Source organism: Punica granatum, chromosome 1 (genome assembly GCF_007655135.1).
Source record: "Punica granatum isolate Tunisia-2019 chromosome 1, ASM765513v2, whole genome shotgun sequence".
Classification (NCBI taxonomy): Eukaryota; Viridiplantae; Streptophyta; class Magnoliopsida; order Myrtales; family Lythraceae; genus Punica; species Punica granatum.
The window spans coordinates 10,398,938-10,416,192 of NC_045127.1; the positions used below are offsets into that span (position 1 = coordinate 10,398,938).

A 17,255-nucleotide genomic window follows, 5' to 3' on the forward strand; every position below is an offset into this window, starting at 1 on the left:
ATCTCATTCCCATAAATTTAACGTCAACGTGTTTTTCTTGAGGTACTTGTTGAGGTTTAATTCAATTAACATAATATTAACTAATATTCCTAGTTGGATTTATATTAGCCAGAAGTAATTAATTCAATAGGTTTAAGTCTGTTTCATAAACCTATAGTTTATGTGTTCCTATGAGGTATAAGTATATGTACTCCTTTAATTATTCATTCGATCTCGTAATATGTGGTCATGATTATAAAGGATGTTTTCTTTCGATTTTGTGGATGTTTAGACTATGAGGAATTCAAAAGTTGTTTTGCATTACTTGGTCATATATATAGTTATATATATACATTGTGTGGTTTTTAGAGTCATAAACTAAGGGTTGGAAACCCGTAAGAACTCTACATACACAAGCATTGATGCGAAACTACTAGCCCTGTGAACTATTGGTCATAAAGCTAGTTGGGAGGTAGTGTATTGGTCAGTCTAACTCTTGAGTTTTATATAACCATCCTAGTTGCAGGTCTAATTAAGTCCCTTCATGCATCTAGCTTGTACTTTTAAGGACAATGCTTTCTTGAATCGTTCTTTTAATAAAGAGCTACTACAAATTTGGGGTCAATCAATCGATAACATATAGGGGTAGGCTGCCCTCTTCTCAATTTGAGACAACTATTGAAGACAATTGTAAAATTAATCTCAAAAAATCTATTTCATCAACATCATCATCAATAATATTTCACATCCATGATAACAAATTTTTATAAGGAGACAACATGTCACCCATTTTATTATGAGCCGCGAATATTAGTGATAATAGATTGTGATAAGATGACAACAAATTGACTCTCACACATTTGCCCTTTGATAACACATTTGACAACATGCAGCCGGTGAAATGATAATTTGTTGACGCATTTTAATGACACTTGACGGTATGTTTGACAACATCTAATAGTAAAATAACAATCTGTTGGCTAAAATTTTTGAAATTTTTCCCGCTCAACTTTTGATTTTTTTTAAAAAGACATGGGCCGACGTTTAAAGTCGGTATAAGTAATTTTAGCCCGACGTTTTGTAAAAGATTGGAAAAACTCAAAAAACATCGAAATAGGGTAAACAAAAGACGACTTTTTTGAAAACGTTGCCTAAAGCCGATCTATGCCCACGCTTTCTAAAGAGTTGGGAAAAGCCCCTCTGGGCCAATATATCTCAACGTTTTACAAAGCGTCAGGACAAAACGTTGGCTAAAGCCAACTTTTTTGTAGTGACCATTTCCTCGAGTTTCGCCCCACTCGGATCAAATTCCTAGATCCGTCCATGCCGGCAATCGAGCTCTCCTCTCCCCGAAGAGAGAGAGAGATAGATAGTAGAAAGGGCTCGATTACAGGGCAGTAAAGGCCCAACGTTGGCCACCATCATCCAATCTAGGTCGCTAAGGAGCAATGGTGTTGCGTGCGACTTGGCCGGATGCAGTGTTCGCTGGCATTGGCTCCCACCAGCCCTTTTCGTTCAGCTCTATTCTTTCGACTTTGATTTGCCCTCTTTTTATTTATTTTTGAAATTTATTTTTATCTGAAAAAATTTTAAATAATTAAACTGTTGTCCTATTTGTAGTTTCCTTTTCTTATCCCAATCCCAAACTATTCGACATCCTTGGAATTTTATCTCCCATCCCATCCTTTCCATAAATCTTATTCAATTGGCGCGACCAAACATAGGCCTTGGGTAATTTCTTTCTCTACAAATCCTGCAGGACTTGTGTTATTATATTATCAAGCCGTGCACAGGAACCATTTACGTCTATGGACTACCTAATGTCCATTCGTATGTACGCTTCTGGGCACGTATCTGAACTCGACGAGAGTATCTGAACCTCAGGCTTCGGGAAGGCTGGCCAGCCTAGCTTGGATTCGATAAAGAAGCTAGCTAGCATATCGATCCCTAGGCGCCTGCACTGGCCGCCTGCAATCATCTCAAGACACGGGCCAAACCTCTCATATATAACAATTGTATATCAAAATCAAACGCGGAAAGAACGATCACCAGTAAAAGGAGAGGGAGGCTCTCATAAATAATTAGGGATGTAAGCCCTAGTACGATTATTGATTTAATTAGTGGGTCAGTCAAATCATTATCTTCAGTCAATTATTTTCCTTGATTTCGGGATTTCGGGCAAAATCTCTCTTTTTGTGATGATTATGTTGAAGAAAAAAAGGTGTGCAAATCAACATTAAATTTAGGGAAAAAATTGTCGGTTAACTAGCGAGAAGCTCTAATCCTGTAAGGAGAAAAATAAAAATTTTAACCCTATAAATTGCGCTTATTGAGAGAAAAAATAACTTTTAATGCTTAATTTTTCAGAATTACGATAATAGCGACTTTCACAATTTTATCTATCTACTGACCAAAAAAAAAAAAATTTTGAGATAAGAACGGGTCTTGGACTGGGTGCTTAGAACGCTTTCAACCACCAAAGGCAAAAGGGTCCGTCCCATCACACGCACGTACTCCATATTATATCACCCAGAAGTCAAAGTTGTTGTGGCCCAATTGCTCCAACTTTAACCCTCTTAGATTGATGTCACGTTGTTACACTGTCTCATCACACGCACGAACACTGAAATGCAAATCCGACTCATGAATCCGGACGACCCGGGTATTTTCAAACCTCTAGGGACGTCTGCTCGAACAGTATGGGTTCGACACAGAATACATCAAGGCAAAACCTATGTGCGTGTAAGGTGGGCTGGCTGTCTGCAAGAAAGTCACGAAGCACGCATGATTTCGATATTATGGATTCTGGGGCGGTTAATCCTGAAATGTATATGTACATGTACTGTAGGTATGTTCGGATGCACACGCGGAATCACGAACTTAAATGGTGTTTATGGAAATTTCTATGCACCGCATCATTCATCTTTCCCATCAGGGCAATGTCATAATTGATCATTTCCAATCTTCCAATGCGTTTAGAAATAATGTGATCCAAAACGGAGATCCACAATTGAATCTCAAAGTCCAGTGGAGTCAATCCGCATAGAAAATGATATGCCAACAAAGAAGCAAAAAAGTGAGAAATCATTAGATTAGATTAGATTAGATTAGATTCGAAGAAGAAACCAAAATCCCCATAAGTTGAAAAAGTCGAGGGATCCATTGGCTGTGCAGATAATCGGGTTCAGCGTGGGCACATATATGTCGGATTATGATTAAATAAGGGATGTAATTAATCACTTTTTTGACCTAATTGCAATTATTACAACTGCTCCATCACGTGATATGACACAGTTGACAGACTGCGATGCCAATACGCAAACTTGATGCAAGCTGATTCTTAAAGCACTTCATCGGAGCATTTCGTGACCATAGTAATAAACTGATGCCGGAACGGGAATTAGCTAATGAACTGAACCTCATCTAAAGAAAATATATATGCGGCTCAACTATTAATAACTTGGTTTGATTTAGTGGTCTCAGAGTTTTGACTCTCAGACCAATTTGCTCCGTGGAGTGTTCGTCGTGCCAAAATGCGCCCTGAAGTTTCCATTCCACCGCACTTCCCATCGCGGGCCTCTTCCACCCCCACTAGCTACGTCGTGGACTGAACAGAGAGAGCCACGATTTTTATCGAGTAAATGAGTGGAATCCTGTGAATCGGTCGGGAAATCGTGTAACTAGTACATGTACAAACGTAACATTTTACGGATGATTAACTTAAGCTATGCTTCGGCAGGCGGCATTGACAGAAACTGTGGTCCATGACCATGCAAGGGTAGGCCTCCTTGCGATGTGTGAGAGTCGGGATGGTTCAAGGTCTGCTTTTCAGAGTGATATGGAGATCGAAACGTGCCGCTTAACTGTTCTGTAATCACGCTATGTACCTTGCTGCAATGAATGAATTCTGTCTTCTAAGCGAGAGAGAGGGTCGGGATGGTTGGTTGAAACCGACGTTATTTTCAACTATAAACAGAGAGATCCATGCGTAGTTTTCCTCTAAGCCCTTATTTTTGCAGCATAGAGACTTCATATAAGGGGGATGTTGTCCTCAAGACAGAAATATTAGGGGATGTTGTCCAACACAACAAAGTGTTTAGGGGTCGAATAACACGTTGAACAATAATGGTGGGGCCATAAGGTAATTGCACCTATTGCACCCATAAATAACCTTTTTTAATTCTGGTCGAGTGTGCACCACTGCATTACATCTCCTTTCTTAACTTTCTCTATATGCTGCTTTTCGATGAGTGGTTAGGCTCGGTTCATCTTGCACATGTTCTTTCAAGGGTACGGTACCACCCAGTTAATAAGATCAACTCCATTTATCCGAACAAATAACAGGAAATCTTCCTCATGAAATGAATATGTCGGTTTTCTTAGTTGCTTTACATCGATGAGTAATGAAAAACCAAAGACAAACAGATCGATATATAAAGACCAATATCTTAAGGGATTAATGTTCCCTCCTTTTCGGAACAGAGAGGCTTGCTGTTACAGAATTTTCATCAGTTGGACCTCGAACACCAGAGGCTCGTTTGCATGGGACAAGAGACTCCGTCGAGGACCAAACTGCAACCACCGGTAGACATAAATTTAAAATGATAACGCAATTCCATGAAGAACACTATGCAACATGCACAAGAGCTAGGAGAATAGAGTTCGAGCCGAACCTCTTCAGGGATTGGCTTCAAATATTCGTTTGTATATCCCACGGAAGGAGGGATCAATGCTCTTCTCTTTCCTAAGTACAGAATGCAAAGGAGCCATTTAACTTGATACTTCCGAAGATATCCCAATCATTGAGTCTCAATGATATAAATCCTCTAAATCATTGGGATTCACTGTTTGAAAAATCACTTTCTTTTTCCTCGTTTTATCTTTGGCTGAACATATTTTCTACAGAAATATCTGCAAAGTAACATTTCAATATGTAAAGTCTGTCTTGGGGCGTACCTCCGACTTTCATGCCGATCAAGACTTCCTTGAGACCCTCAATGATCTGTGTCACAAGAAGAACCACAGGAGAGGAATGAAATACATATTCAGGACACAGTGTAAGTAATTTAGGATTGATCAACTTCAAAAAGCAAGACAAATACCACAGACAAATAGATATGATCAAACTCTCTCTCTTGAAACTCAAGCGCCTTGCCATTTTCATGGAAATCCTATACGGTATTACTCTTTTCCATCTCACTACCGTTATGTTATGCCAAATTTGGCAAGAAGAGAAAGGAAGACGACTTCACAATTGGAAAACATTGTAGATGAATTTGTGGGGTTTCAGTAATAAGGGAATAGAACTTAATACTATGATCAACAGACACAGACAGAGGAAACAAAATCGTTACATAAACATGTGTCGTATGGTATCTATGTGCTTCTCAAACTACATTGGAAGAACATTAAGCAGTTATGAAAGGCCTTGCTTACTTTGTTCTCGTCTAGAGGAAGTATGACAGGCATGCTATCTCCACTGAACTGATCCACAGTGCTGCATTGGTGTTTAAATATACTATGAATTAAAGAGGACCGTTTGATCGAAGGGAATTCCAGAATAATAGCAGACTGCTAAATTAAGCACACAGTTGACGTGATGTTTATTTCCCCATCATTTTGGCTGAGATTTGACATGATAGACTTGAAACTCGGAAACCTTTTTTGGATAAGTAAACTCTGAAAACCTTGATAAAAGAGGAACTCCTGATTGTAAGGATGCAGCTCAATGTGGAGTTACCTGTGAACAAAATACCCATTTGAGCGCCTGCACACATAATTGATCTCCACGGTGTCTCCTTCACGGGCTTCCATCCCTTCACCTTCAACTATCTCTGTGAATGATTTTTCATGAAGAGATAACGTAGTCATTTATCCAGTCTCAAAGCCCAACGGCCGCCTCGATTAGATAGATAAAGAAAATAGTCGTTTTCAGGAAGCCAGTCCATAGGAAATGGGATTAAAAGAAAAATTCATCAGTTGGCTCCACCGAAAGAGCTGACTGATTAAAACACGAGTAGGTAACATTGCATGATTGTGAGCGAACCGCATCTCCTTTATATTATACACCACAAAGAATCCTTCGCCGAGAATTATTTGGGAGAAACAGGGAGGAAGGATTTAGATTTCATACCTTGAAATCTCACCCCATCAGCAAGCTTCATGGTTCTGTAAACTTCAAATACAAAAGAAAAATATATATCAGAAACCAACAAGCATCATGTCACTCACGTAAGCTGCAACTACTTTTTTTCTCAATACCATAAAATCACAAAAACAACAAAAACGCGAACAGGATATGCATCCAGAACATGTGAATCAGCTTACCGAATTACTTCCGGTTCCTTCATCTCCGGCAATGGTGCAGCAAGAACAGGGATGGTATATAAGATGGCAGGAATAAATCCTGTGAATTCAAGAAACAGCCTCCGCTGAAAGCTTTTCACCGGCATCGGATATTTTCCATTCAACAGCTTACTCTTGAGTTGCTCCCTGTCTGTACTTCTGCTCTTGCAGGAGAATCACAAGCTCAAAGACTTGACTTCTCAAAGAAAGTTAAGAAACACCGACACTAGCTGGATGCATCATTACCAAATGCAACACCTCAAATAAAAATGCAGATTTTCGGTGATCCCTGTTCTTGCAAGAAATCAAAACAGGATCTCCCGGGACACGTTTGTTAAGTGGCTACAAGAAAGGAATGGAACGGACTTGACATATTCGATCCCTCAGCAGAACCAAACATGGCCTAGGGATTCATTCGGTTTTTCTTCATGAGATCAGGCCACGCCAATTATCAAAAAAAAAAGAAAAAAGAAAAAAAAAAAGAGAGATCAGGCCAAGCCTATAAAGAATCCCCGGCTATATTTCCGGTATGATACCCCGGAATGTCCTTGCCGTGGTACCGAAGAATTCTTTGTATTAGTATGAAATGCATAATGATCAAAGAAGCTTATGATCTTTAAAGAAACCAAGATGGCCTGACTCCGGGATTAGTGATCAAAGTTCATCCCTTTTGTGTAGAATGAACTGATATCGACAATCAACTGTATATCGCGAGATGATCTTGCAGGGTAATCCAGTTCAAAGCTACTGAAGGAGAACTGTTTTCATTCACAACCACAATTCAAGGTGCTGCCTAGGAATTTTCTCAGTTCTTGCGCCCTAACAAAACAGAAACTTTTTCAGTTCTAACTTCACCACGTTCATGGAAGAGCACCGTACGAGGATTCGTACCTGGAGATCTCATTCTCACGGAAGCGTGAGAAGTGAACGCACGTATGGAACAAAGCTTGCATTTTCCGACTGGGGGGTGTTCGCCGGCAGAGGGCCTCCCCCCTATGTTCTAAATGGATAAGGTTTAAGATAAAATTATATTTTGCACCACTTTGGTTTCTGTTTGAACCACTTCGCATCCCCACAATTTTTGCATATTCACATTTTACACCTTTTAATTTTCTCGATTACAAGAACATGGATAGAAATGGGAAAATAATGGGCACTGATTAATGAGATTAAAACTTAGAGTCTCTTGGTTTCAGATTGAAAGGAATTAAGCGAATATCGTCACTACATTAAATACCCTGATGCTGGAAAAGAATCTGAAATTTTGAATCTAGAATATGGCATCTTGAATCTCCTCAACTGGTAGGTTAACGATTCTTAACCGTTGATCTTCTAAATACACACGCACAAACTAATGTCCGTAATTAATATCTTGTGTTTTCCACCATAGTTTGATCTATTTAAATCTACGAAGAACATGTTAGTCAGGCTTGTGAGCGGATCTCGAGAAAACCCCCTCAAGTGCTGAGTCAATCCTCAATTTAGATTAAATCGAATCTTTCAACAAAATGAGCAGTGAAAACATCCCGTTTTTGTGAAAACCGTTAAATATTTTATAGAGAACTCCATCATTGTGCCAACAATGTGAGAGCAGGTGCATTTCTCTTGGGTTCGCTAGGCTGAGAGCCACCAAGGAGGCCCAGCCTGATTTGGGCTTTCCCAATTTGGATACGCGCCTAGTTCGCTGGACTGGGTAGATTACCCCGTTGTGCCATCATCGAGCCTAATTATGAGTCATGGATTTCAGGCTCAATAGAGTCCTCGAGGAAGAGAGAGAGAGAGAGTTGGCCGGTTGTCACCCAAAATATGGGGCGTGGGGTGGGGCGGTCGGAGGTTTAGCGTACCCTAATCGTAGGCCAGACATACCCGCCCTTTTTCGCTTTGGGCTTGATCCATTGGACCTCATCTGATCTAGCCAAGGAAGAAGCATGTTTGTTGAGCTGTGGACTTAACTGAATTAACAAACAAAAATGGAGGATTGAAAATTAGGAAAAGGGCCACCGGAGCACGCGACAGCACACAATGGAATGGAAGGGCGGGGGAGGGAGGGTGGGAGGGGAGAGGAGAGGAGGAAGTTGAGGAGGAGAAGAAATGGAGGTTGACTGGTCCCACCTCCCACCGGAGCTCCTCGAAACCATCTCCTCCAAGCTCCCCATTTACTCCGACTACCTCCGCTTCCGCGCCGTCTGCCGCTCCTTCCTCTCCTCCGTCCCGCGCACCCCCCGCCACATGCCCCCTCAGCTCCCCTGGCTCCTCCTCTCCGCCGACACCTCCTCCTTCTTCAACCCCCAGGACCGCCGGGTCTACATCCTCCGCCGCCCCACCAAGCCCCCCTCCCTCCTCTCCGGCCGCCGCTGTTGCGGCTCCTCCCACGGCTGGCTCGCCACCCTCGGCGACGCCCCTGACGTCCTCCTCTTCAACCCCCTCACCCTCTCCCAGGTCGACCTCCCCCCTCTCTCCGCCTTCCCCAACGTCCTCTCCTTCGACTACGCCAACGTCGGCCGCGAGTATATCCTCCGCAGCCCCTTCGGCAAGCTCGTCTCCCTCGATCTCTCCCACATGCGCGACTCCTTCGTCCAGAAGATCGTCCTCTCCTCTGCCCCCACCGACGACCCGGAATTCGCCGCGGTGGCCGTGCTCACCTCCCACGACCTCGCCGTCTGCCGCCACGGCGACTCCCGCTGGACCTTCGTCGAGGGCGCCAGCTCCTACACCGAGGACGTCATCTACAGGGACGGCTCCTTCCACGCCCTCCACAAGTCGGGCCGGGTCGCGGTCTTTAGCCCCTCGTCCGCCCCAGAGGTGTCGTTCGTCGAGGCGCACGGGCGGTTCCAGGGCGACCTGCATTACCTGGTCAGCGCAGGGGAGGACTGGCTGCTCGTCACGCGCTACCTGAAAATCCAGTGCGAGGACGAGCCTCACCTGGCGATGCACAAAACTGCAGGATTCGATGTCTTCAAGCTGGACCGGAGGATCGAATCGGGCCCCAGGTGGGTGAAGATGACGGATTTGGGTGACTACATGCTGTTTGTTGGGCGGAACTCGTCTCTGGCGTTGCGGGCTTCCGAGTTTCCCGGGTGCGAGGGGGACTGCATATACTTCACAGATGATTACTCCGAGTATAACTCTGACTGGATTGGAGAACCGGATGTTGGGATTTATAGGTTATGGGATGGGGGCATCGAGCCATTGCCTTGTTATCCTCAAAGCACTGCTCACCTGATCAGGCCTCAGCCTATTTGGCTCACTCGGAATCCTCGTTAAACTAATCATGGAATTGGATCGAATCGGATTCAATGATTTCTAATGCGAGTGAGTGCTATTGTTTAAATCACATTCATTCTAAGATTGTCTGTTGTACATGTTTTTCCTCGTGAGAACTTTCTACTGTGGACTAATGTGTAGATGGAACTCGATCGGCATATTTATATAATTGGATTTGCAATATGTTATGGGGTTCCGGTAAATGAAATCTTCGGGCCAAGTAAACAAAGCAGAGCAACTTGTTCCTGTCATTATGTAATTTGTTCCATTCCCCTGGTAACGTGCTGCTACAACAAGCTATGGGGCTTGCGGATCCAACTGCAAAGGGATTACTTGAATCCCAAGACAACCTACTTTGCTTTCTCGGTACATTAGGGTGAGCTGAAGGACGCCGAGCATGAAACCCAGGTGTGGCAAAGCTGTTCGTGTGGGGGATGCTTGAGGATGATGCCTCAGGTATGACACGCTGAGCTGCTATCGATTCAATATATGATTCGGTATGTGAACAACTAGTAATGCCTTTTCTTTATATGATATGGTTAAAGCATTCGTGTTTTATTCGTAGATAAGAGAACATAATTGGATGTCATAACTAGTTATTGCATACCATTACATGAAATTATTGGACGTTTGTGCATATCGAACAATCCTGATTAGGAACTAATCCTCCATACTTCCCAAGCCCGAGAAAAAAAAATCCTGATTATGAATTGCAATTCATGATTTCGATTTCTTCAGTACGGCTAGAAAAGCAAATGTTGGATCTCTGACACCATATAGATGATTCCACCTTGTGATTAATTTTACGGTGATTACCGTATGAATGTAGGATCATTTCTTCTTCGATACAAAGCATTATATAAGCTCGGTACTCCCTGTGAATAAAATCTCATCTTGGTATGAGTAATCTCATCCTATTCATATGCCTCTCTGTCTGTCTTCCTCTTTCCATCTTCTTCCCAACCGACTTACTTTGGGTTGAAGGTCAGTCGAATTATGCTTCTCATCGGAGTTGTTCCCAGTATAGATCAAAGCCCGTGCAAAACATGTCCTAGATATGAACTACCAGAATGTCCAGATGAGGTCCGCTAAATGTCCGGTATTCCTAAAAGCAGTGTTACACATATTTCGCTATTCACATTGTTATTAGACTCGTTGGTTTTGCTTTCGGATGAGTATGTATAGGAATGTGTATAACGTATATGTATTATGTATCCAGCTTCCTGGATATAGGAGAAATCCTATAGGGCATCTCTTTCTTCTTCGTCGTAATCTAGGACAATCCAATCCATAGATATCACACGACACGATCATAAGGAGGTGAGGAGTTCGGTCTCCCCTGTGAAGATCAAGTACTATCTGATAAACCAATTCATATACTAAAATTCCGGGGACAGTGTGCGATGCATTCCACTGATAAACCAACTGATCGAATGTACATTCTCGAGTTGTTAGCGGTAAAAATGACTCGCCCGAGCCATCATATTTTAAGTGAATAAACAGGAGTAGGGAATAAATTCCTGATGGGCATGGCTGGTGGGATTTGTTCTTTTTTCTTCCATTGTTAATCCATTTTTACAGTTTCAAAGCTTTTCTGAGGCTTCAGTACAGCAGATTACGGGCCTGGGTTGATTCTTTTCTGCACTAACTGCTGCAGCTGCTGCCCACCTCAAATTGGCTCAGTAGAATTAAATATTCTTACACTCCCACACTTGTCTCTTAATTAATTTGCTCGATCCATTAGGTGAACTCGGTTTCTCAGGCGTGAGCACGAGTATTCTCAGTTTATTGATTAAGGCTATTTTCGGTAGCTCCTTCTAGCCACAAAGCTCGCTTTCCGTGGGTTCTATATTCTTGTGCAAATAGGTAAAGCTTGCACGATCTACCCTTGTAGTTCGCCATATGTTTTATACCTCTTGCTCAAACTCGGTCCATTATTTGACTTTGTATCATGAAGCAATTATCGCATATCCAGTGGCGGATGTCGCATGATTTGACCGTTAACGACGCATTATTTTGAAAGGACCTTACCAATTTGAAATGAGTTTTGGAAAAACAGAGAATAACTAGAAGCACACGAATACGGGTATAAATTTATGAAATACATCCATGATATGAACATTTTTCTTGTGAGGTGATTTTTCACATGAGATTTGACTGACTATTCGAATCTGCTAATTTGGCTTGGGACAACAGAAGAGTACAATTGCAATTTGATGCCTGCTTGAATTGGATTGTGGTGCTCTGCCTCCAATTGTCTTCTCAGTACTAAATGACACATTATTCCCCTCTTCCTATGACTTCAATTTGCTTTAGTTATATCGTTGGACTGAAGCTCCTTTCGGAACTAACTAAATAAATAATCTCTTCTTTGTCGAGTATCCTCGCTCGGTCATTCTCACACGTTGTTTTCTTCCCCTTTGGATGAATCTGCATCGAGTTAAATATATATCAAAACGGCATCACTAGTTCCAAAAACACCTCGTGTTTACTGAATCCTCTATTGATACAGGACCTCCTCAAACTATTGCGTATATTTTCAACAATGCCAGTCTCATTGCCTAACCTAGTCTCCGAGGCAGTATCTCTCAATTTCACGAACATGGCCACCCGACGACCTCCATCTCTGACCTAGCTACGGTCACCTCTGGTGTCTCGATATGGAGAGGAGGAGGGCGTCTTTTTGAGTGAAATAAATTGTTGTGGGGAACAACTTCTTCATTTGGAAAGTTTGGGGGAGAGTTGCAAATGAGTGAAAGTCTGGGGGGTGAAGGTGATGTTTTCGCATCTGATGACCGGTCAAACAAAGGACTGCTGTCAGGGGATTCAGAGAGCGCGCATTGATTGGTTTATTGACACCAATTACAGCTCTTATTTAATATTTATTATTTATGATGAAAAGACCAAATAAATATTTTAAAATTCCGTTAAAGAAAATTAAATAAACAACTCAATAATCTACCAAAAATATATAAATAACTTTTGTTTTTACGGTGAGTTAATATCGGAAAGTTTAACCAATTCCAACTAATTCAATCCAGCCCAGTCCGATAATAAAAAATAGAGCTCTCTCAATCATGAATTTATTTCATTTATAAAATTCAAATCTGAAACCGTGTTGTCTGATTGTTGAACGAATCCACATGAATAAATAAATAGTGAATTCCTTTTGTAATTATATAAGAAATAAAAAATTCCTTACTTACAAAGACATGCATTTTCTCTTTAAACAATTGAGTTTATCTGTTTCTGATCTCGCAGAGGAACCTTTGTGTTGTCAGAAAACGACACATGAAGGCACTAAATGATCAAGAATATATCGATAATTTACAAAACCCAAAATTCTCACTCTATTTCTTTATACTTTTTAATTTGTCCTTTCCCTCTTTAGTTTATCTACTCAACAACATTTATAATTAATTTAGTCAATATTTATTCGATATCGAAAGTCTAATAAATCTCGACTAATTCAATATGAACCAAATCAGCTCACCAAGAGGGCAAAAATCTCCCGCTATTGATTTATTTCTTTTGATTATTATGATTTAAACAGATCAAAACTGCCTGAAAATAAAACATGCAGTGCACACAGATAAGCAAAGCAAAAAAAAAAAAAATTGATTTCTATTCTTTTTGGTTCCTTCTCTCCTAGTATCAATATCAATGGAGCTGTTAAGAAGTCAAATATTTAACAGCTTTGAGACCGACTGTCTGTCTTCTTCTTCATGCTGAGAGTATGAATGATCTCTCTCCCATGTCACCCTCTCCATCCTCTGCTCATGACTCACCTTATTCCCCCCAAAAATGCCTGTTTTTCCCACTCTGATTCGTCTTCCCTGTCTCACTCTCTCCGTCTCTTGATGTACAGAACACACGAAAACAACCAGAATTTCCTAATTGACAAGAGCCACAAGAATGCAGAAGAAAAAAGAAGGGAAAAAAAAATATTTGATTCCAAAATTTTCTTTATACTTGACAGGAGGAGGATGCGTCTATCTTCCTCCTCTTATTGCTATCATCAGGTGTATTATTATGTGAGGAGTTATAACTGAAGCATGCGGCCTCGAGAACTCCGATTGGACTTTGCGGCACGGATGACACTGAACTGGGCACGTTGTTAGCAGATTCACCCATTACTCCCAATTCGCGTAGCGTATCCATGCACTTCCGAACCCTTAACTGCAATATCCGAAGAAACATATGTTTAACATGGGTGAACCACTGAGAACATTGCTGTTGTTTTGTGGCACAAATCTTGAGTCGTGCCTTTACCTTATCGACATGCTGAGCGAGAGCGGAAATGGCTTCTTCTGTGCGTGCCAACCGACCCTCAGCAACAACACATATCGCCACTGCTGCTGCAACTTCAGAGGGCCTGAACTCCAACAGTTCAATCCCTGCATTGGATTCATTTGATCGTCTGTGAGGATCCCAACAGAGAAACTACGGCATTTGTGGAATGGAAAAAAGGAGAGGCATTTGAAAGACAACCTCTGAGTGTGCTCAGTATAACTTGGACCGATCTTGATATTAAGGCTTTTGGTGGGGTGTTGTTCCCGCTGATCCTGGAGAGAAAATTATCTATGAAAGAGAAAGGCGAAACTGCGTGCATTCTCCAACTCAAGGTGCTCAGCACCAAGAGCTCCATCCTCTGAATCGTTTTGGCTTCGAACACATATCTCGACTCTGCCACCTAATAAAAGGAAATGGACATTCACACCCATCAGGAAAACCGTAAAAAGAAAAATCCCGAACCAAACGATTGAAGAGCACAAAGTGGTGATCCCATAACATCTGCAGGGGTCATACCTGTAAATCCAGTGAGAAGGGGACTTCATGCTCCTCCATTTTTGCAGCCAAAGACAAACATGCCACAGCCAGCAGCTGAGTCATCCAAGCTTTGCCCTTCTGAAGATCGGGAACATCACACTCATCATCAATGCGATTGACAATAACAAAAGTAGATAATTAATGCATCGATTCCAACTTGGGTAATGAACTTACAGGCAATTCATAGGCAGAAAGGAATCTGTCCAAGTAGTTTACTGATAGATATGTACACAGGGGACCAAAGTTGTAATGAGAATGAACCTGTTCAATAAAATGAGCATCATTATCCATCAACCGATCGACCAAACAAATGTCAAAAGCCGAAAATGGAAGAAAATCCACCAGACAAGTTAAGAACAAGGAACATCATCTTATCTGTTCCTTAAAACAGGCAGAAAGATTGAACCAAACAGAAGCAAAGAGAGAAATAAAGACACTAAATTTATCAGTTCACAATGAGTTTCTGCTAAATCTTCATCCATTATCAATGTCAAACGCTTCTCATCAGTGTTAACAAATGGAATAACTGACAACGCAGAACTCCATTTTTCCCGGGAAAATGATGAGACAGTCACAAACCACATCAAAAAAGATTCGGAAAATCTAAAGGTTTTGCAAAGACAAACAGAAAAAGAAAAAAAGGACCATTTCTGTCCCACCTTGAACATCCAATCAATGGCCTCCGCTCGAGCCCCCAAGTCCAAATCCCCATTCTTCAGCCTCTTCAAGTAATCGCATTTGGGCAAATGCAGCCCCTCCTTCTCCACCAGCGCCCCCAGGCACTCCTCGCTCTGCACCGGGAACTCCGGCTCGTCGCCAGGCCGGTCCCGGCGGCGGCTGCTGCTGCCGCCCCGCGAACTCCCGGGTTGCTGCTGCTGCTGCCACGGGGTTCCGTCCCGGCAGTCGGGTTCGTCGAAGACGCTGCTGTTGTCCTCCCCGCAGAGAAGGAGGCAGTCGAGACTGACCGGTGCCATCCCCCTGGTTGGAAAGACACAGACCCTTCGCCGGTTTATCTTCAGAATGCGCCCCGCAACTAGCCGCAAGAACGGATTTTGACGAATCGGAAGGGATTCTGAGTGGAAGAAAAGGGAACCCAACAACCGGAAGAATTCTCGTTCCGATGTCTTCCACTCCCTCTCCCCCGCTGTCTCACTGTCTTGTCTCTCTCTCACTTACCTCTTGGAGGCTGAAGGCTTATGAAGGAAATGAGAGCATTTTGTTTAGGGCAAAAGGGCAGAGAGAGAATCGAGAAAAGAAAATGGGAAATGCAAAAAAACAAAAAAAAAATACAGAGGAAAAAAAATGTAATAAAAATTTGATTATATATCCATCGGAGAGGGACGAGACGACGAAAAGGCGCGACCATTGCTAAGGTTGCGACCGTACATAACCGGTGTCCTATACGGTATACGCACCCCTAGGTTTTTTTTTTTTTTTGGTATTTTCCAGCTTTTTTTTTGGGGGGGGCTAATTAAAGTACTTAACTTGTTTCTGTACGTGTGTATATGTATATATGATAAGCAATACTTTAATTTTAATGCCAAATATTGCTAAGGAAAAGACCGGTTGGCATTTTTTAAAAAACAATTTCGGAAGACAAAGAAACAAGGTGTAGCAAAAAGAGGTGGACATCTACGGGGTCCATTGAGGAATATTCCACACAAAAATGAGTTGCACTTGCATATGGACATGCCATATAAGAAGGTTGCCTCGTCGAAATTTACTTAGGTTTGGGCTTCTCCGACTCGCGACGATTCGTTGTGATGAAATTTGCATGTATGATCGACGGTGCTAATCCGCCGCGCATGCAAGTCTAAGAATTGAACTGTGGAAAAAGGACGTGGCAGGTCAGTAAATGCGCCCGATTGAATGTTGACCAACTCAATCTCCACGCCTACCACATATTACTATACACGCGCGATGAACGTGAACTACTTATTTTTGTTAAATGTGTAAGAAAAGAATGGGATCGTTTTGCAATTTGCCATCATTGTTTTGTTTCATTTGGTATAGTCGGGGGTGGATGGACAATGTCCCTCGAGCCTCGACAATTGAAATGTCGGGATAAATTCTTTGATGATTCTTACCTTATTATGCAGCGTGAGAAAACATCATTTATATTACAACAAACATTGATCGGTCATGTTTGCAAGTATAAAAATTGACCTGTAAAAAGGATGTGGTAGGTCAATAAATGCGCGCGGTCGAACGTTGACCAACTCAATCCCCGCGCCTACCATATATTATTCTGTACGCGTGCGATGAGCGTGAACTACTTATTCCCGTAAAATGCGTTAGGAAAGATTGGAGGCCGTTTTGCAATTTGCCGTCATTGTTTTATTTCAGTTGGTACATTTGACGATGATCCTTAACTTATCATGTAGCGTGAGAAAATATCAATTATATTATATAACAATCATATGAATCAGTATTAATCACTTAAGCAATTGTCTTAGATATTATCTATTATAATATATAAAGACTAATGAATGAGATGTGAGACTTCCATTTGACAACCTTCACTCATCATTGCATGACCTTTCAAGAAATGAGATTTTTATTTGGCAACTCTTAACTCATCATTGTGTGACCTTTCTGATTCCGATTAAATGAATTCTCATTACATTTATATTCAAGTATTTCGTATATTTGTCTTCATTCTTAGTATGCAATAGTGTATAATAAATAATTATTTTGAAAAGTTAAAAGTTTTATTGATAATTGAAAAGATTTCTCGAGATTTATGAGTATGGGTAAGTTCAGTGTACCAAATGTAACCGTGGTTCATTTTCTACGTCATTTTTTTACTAATCACTATAGTTCTCCCATGTTGTAAC

The 17,255-nt window shown here is 41.7% G+C and overlaps 3 protein-coding genes across 4 annotated transcripts; 1 reads left to right on the plus strand and 2 right to left on the minus strand.

Annotated features, from left to right (window-relative positions):
- Nucleotides 1–4,284: 4,284 nt before the first annotated feature.
- On the minus strand, nt 4,285–7,368 carry LOC116190857 (peptidyl-prolyl cis-trans isomerase FKBP16-1, chloroplastic). Of its 2 annotated transcripts, none has more exons than XM_031520187.1 (8): nt 7,216–7,368; nt 6,307–6,483; nt 6,113–6,147; nt 5,720–5,813; nt 5,416–5,476; nt 4,936–4,981; nt 4,653–4,723; nt 4,285–4,551 (listed from the first exon to the last, which is right to left on the minus strand). In XM_031520187.1, the coding sequence occupies exons 1-8, from the start codon at nt 7,275–7,277 to the stop codon at nt 4,474–4,476; spliced, it is 624 nt and encodes a 207-aa protein (XP_031376047.1). In that variant the 5' UTR covers nt 7,278–7,368; the 3' UTR covers nt 4,285–4,473. The 2 variants fall into 2 exon arrangements, with proteins under 2 accessions (XP_031376047.1, XP_031376048.1); XM_031520188.1 differs by having other exon boundaries at nt 6,307–7,143; nt 7,216–7,347.
- A 948-nt stretch (nt 7,369–8,316) lies between these two features.
- On the plus strand, nt 8,317–9,820 carry LOC116190841 (F-box protein SKIP23-like). The gene has a single exon (XM_031520186.1). It carries the CDS (start codon nt 8,416–8,418, stop codon nt 9,586–9,588), a length of 1,173 nt encoding a protein of 390 aa, XP_031376046.1. The 5' UTR covers nt 8,317–8,415; the 3' UTR covers nt 9,589–9,820.
- A 3,259-nt stretch (nt 9,821–13,079) lies between these two features.
- On the minus strand, nt 13,080–15,682 carry LOC116205438 (cyclin-D4-2-like). Its single transcript, XM_031538085.1, has 6 exons — nt 15,078–15,682; nt 14,593–14,679; nt 14,398–14,496; nt 14,080–14,281; nt 13,861–13,985; nt 13,080–13,767 (listed from the first exon to the last, which is right to left on the minus strand). Exons 1-6 carry the CDS (start codon nt 15,390–15,392, stop codon nt 13,555–13,557), a joined length of 1,041 nt encoding a protein of 346 aa, XP_031393945.1. The 5' UTR covers nt 15,393–15,682; the 3' UTR covers nt 13,080–13,554.
- Nucleotides 15,683–17,255: the final 1,573 nt, after the last annotated feature.

Coding starts and splice junctions, on each gene's coding strand:
- LOC116190857 (XM_031520187.1), bottom strand. CDS start 7,277: ATGCAAGCTTTGTTCCATACGTGCGTTCACTTCTCACGCTTCCGTGAG. Junction 5,477..5,719: donor AATGGGTATTTTGTTCACAG/GTAACTCCACAT, acceptor ACACCAATGCAG/CACTGTGGATCAGTTCAGTG. Junction 4,982..5,415: donor TTCCTCTAGACGAGAACAAA/GTAAGCAAGGCC, acceptor CTTGTGACACAG/ATCATTGAGGGTCTCAAGGA.
- LOC116190841 (XM_031520186.1), top strand. CDS start 8,416: ATGGAGGTTGACTGGTCCCACCTCCCACCGGAGCTCCTCGAAACCATC.
- LOC116205438 (XM_031538085.1), bottom strand. CDS start 15,392: ATGGCACCGGTCAGTCTCGACTGCCTCCTTCTCTGCGGGGAGGACAAC. Junction 14,497..14,592: donor TTTCTGCCTATGAATTGCCT/GTAAGTTCATTA, acceptor CCCGATCTTCAG/AAGGGCAAAGCTTGGATGAC. Junction 14,282..14,397: donor CCTTCTCACTGGATTTACAG/GTATGACCCCTG, acceptor TCCTTTTATTAG/GTGGCAGAGTCGAGATATGT.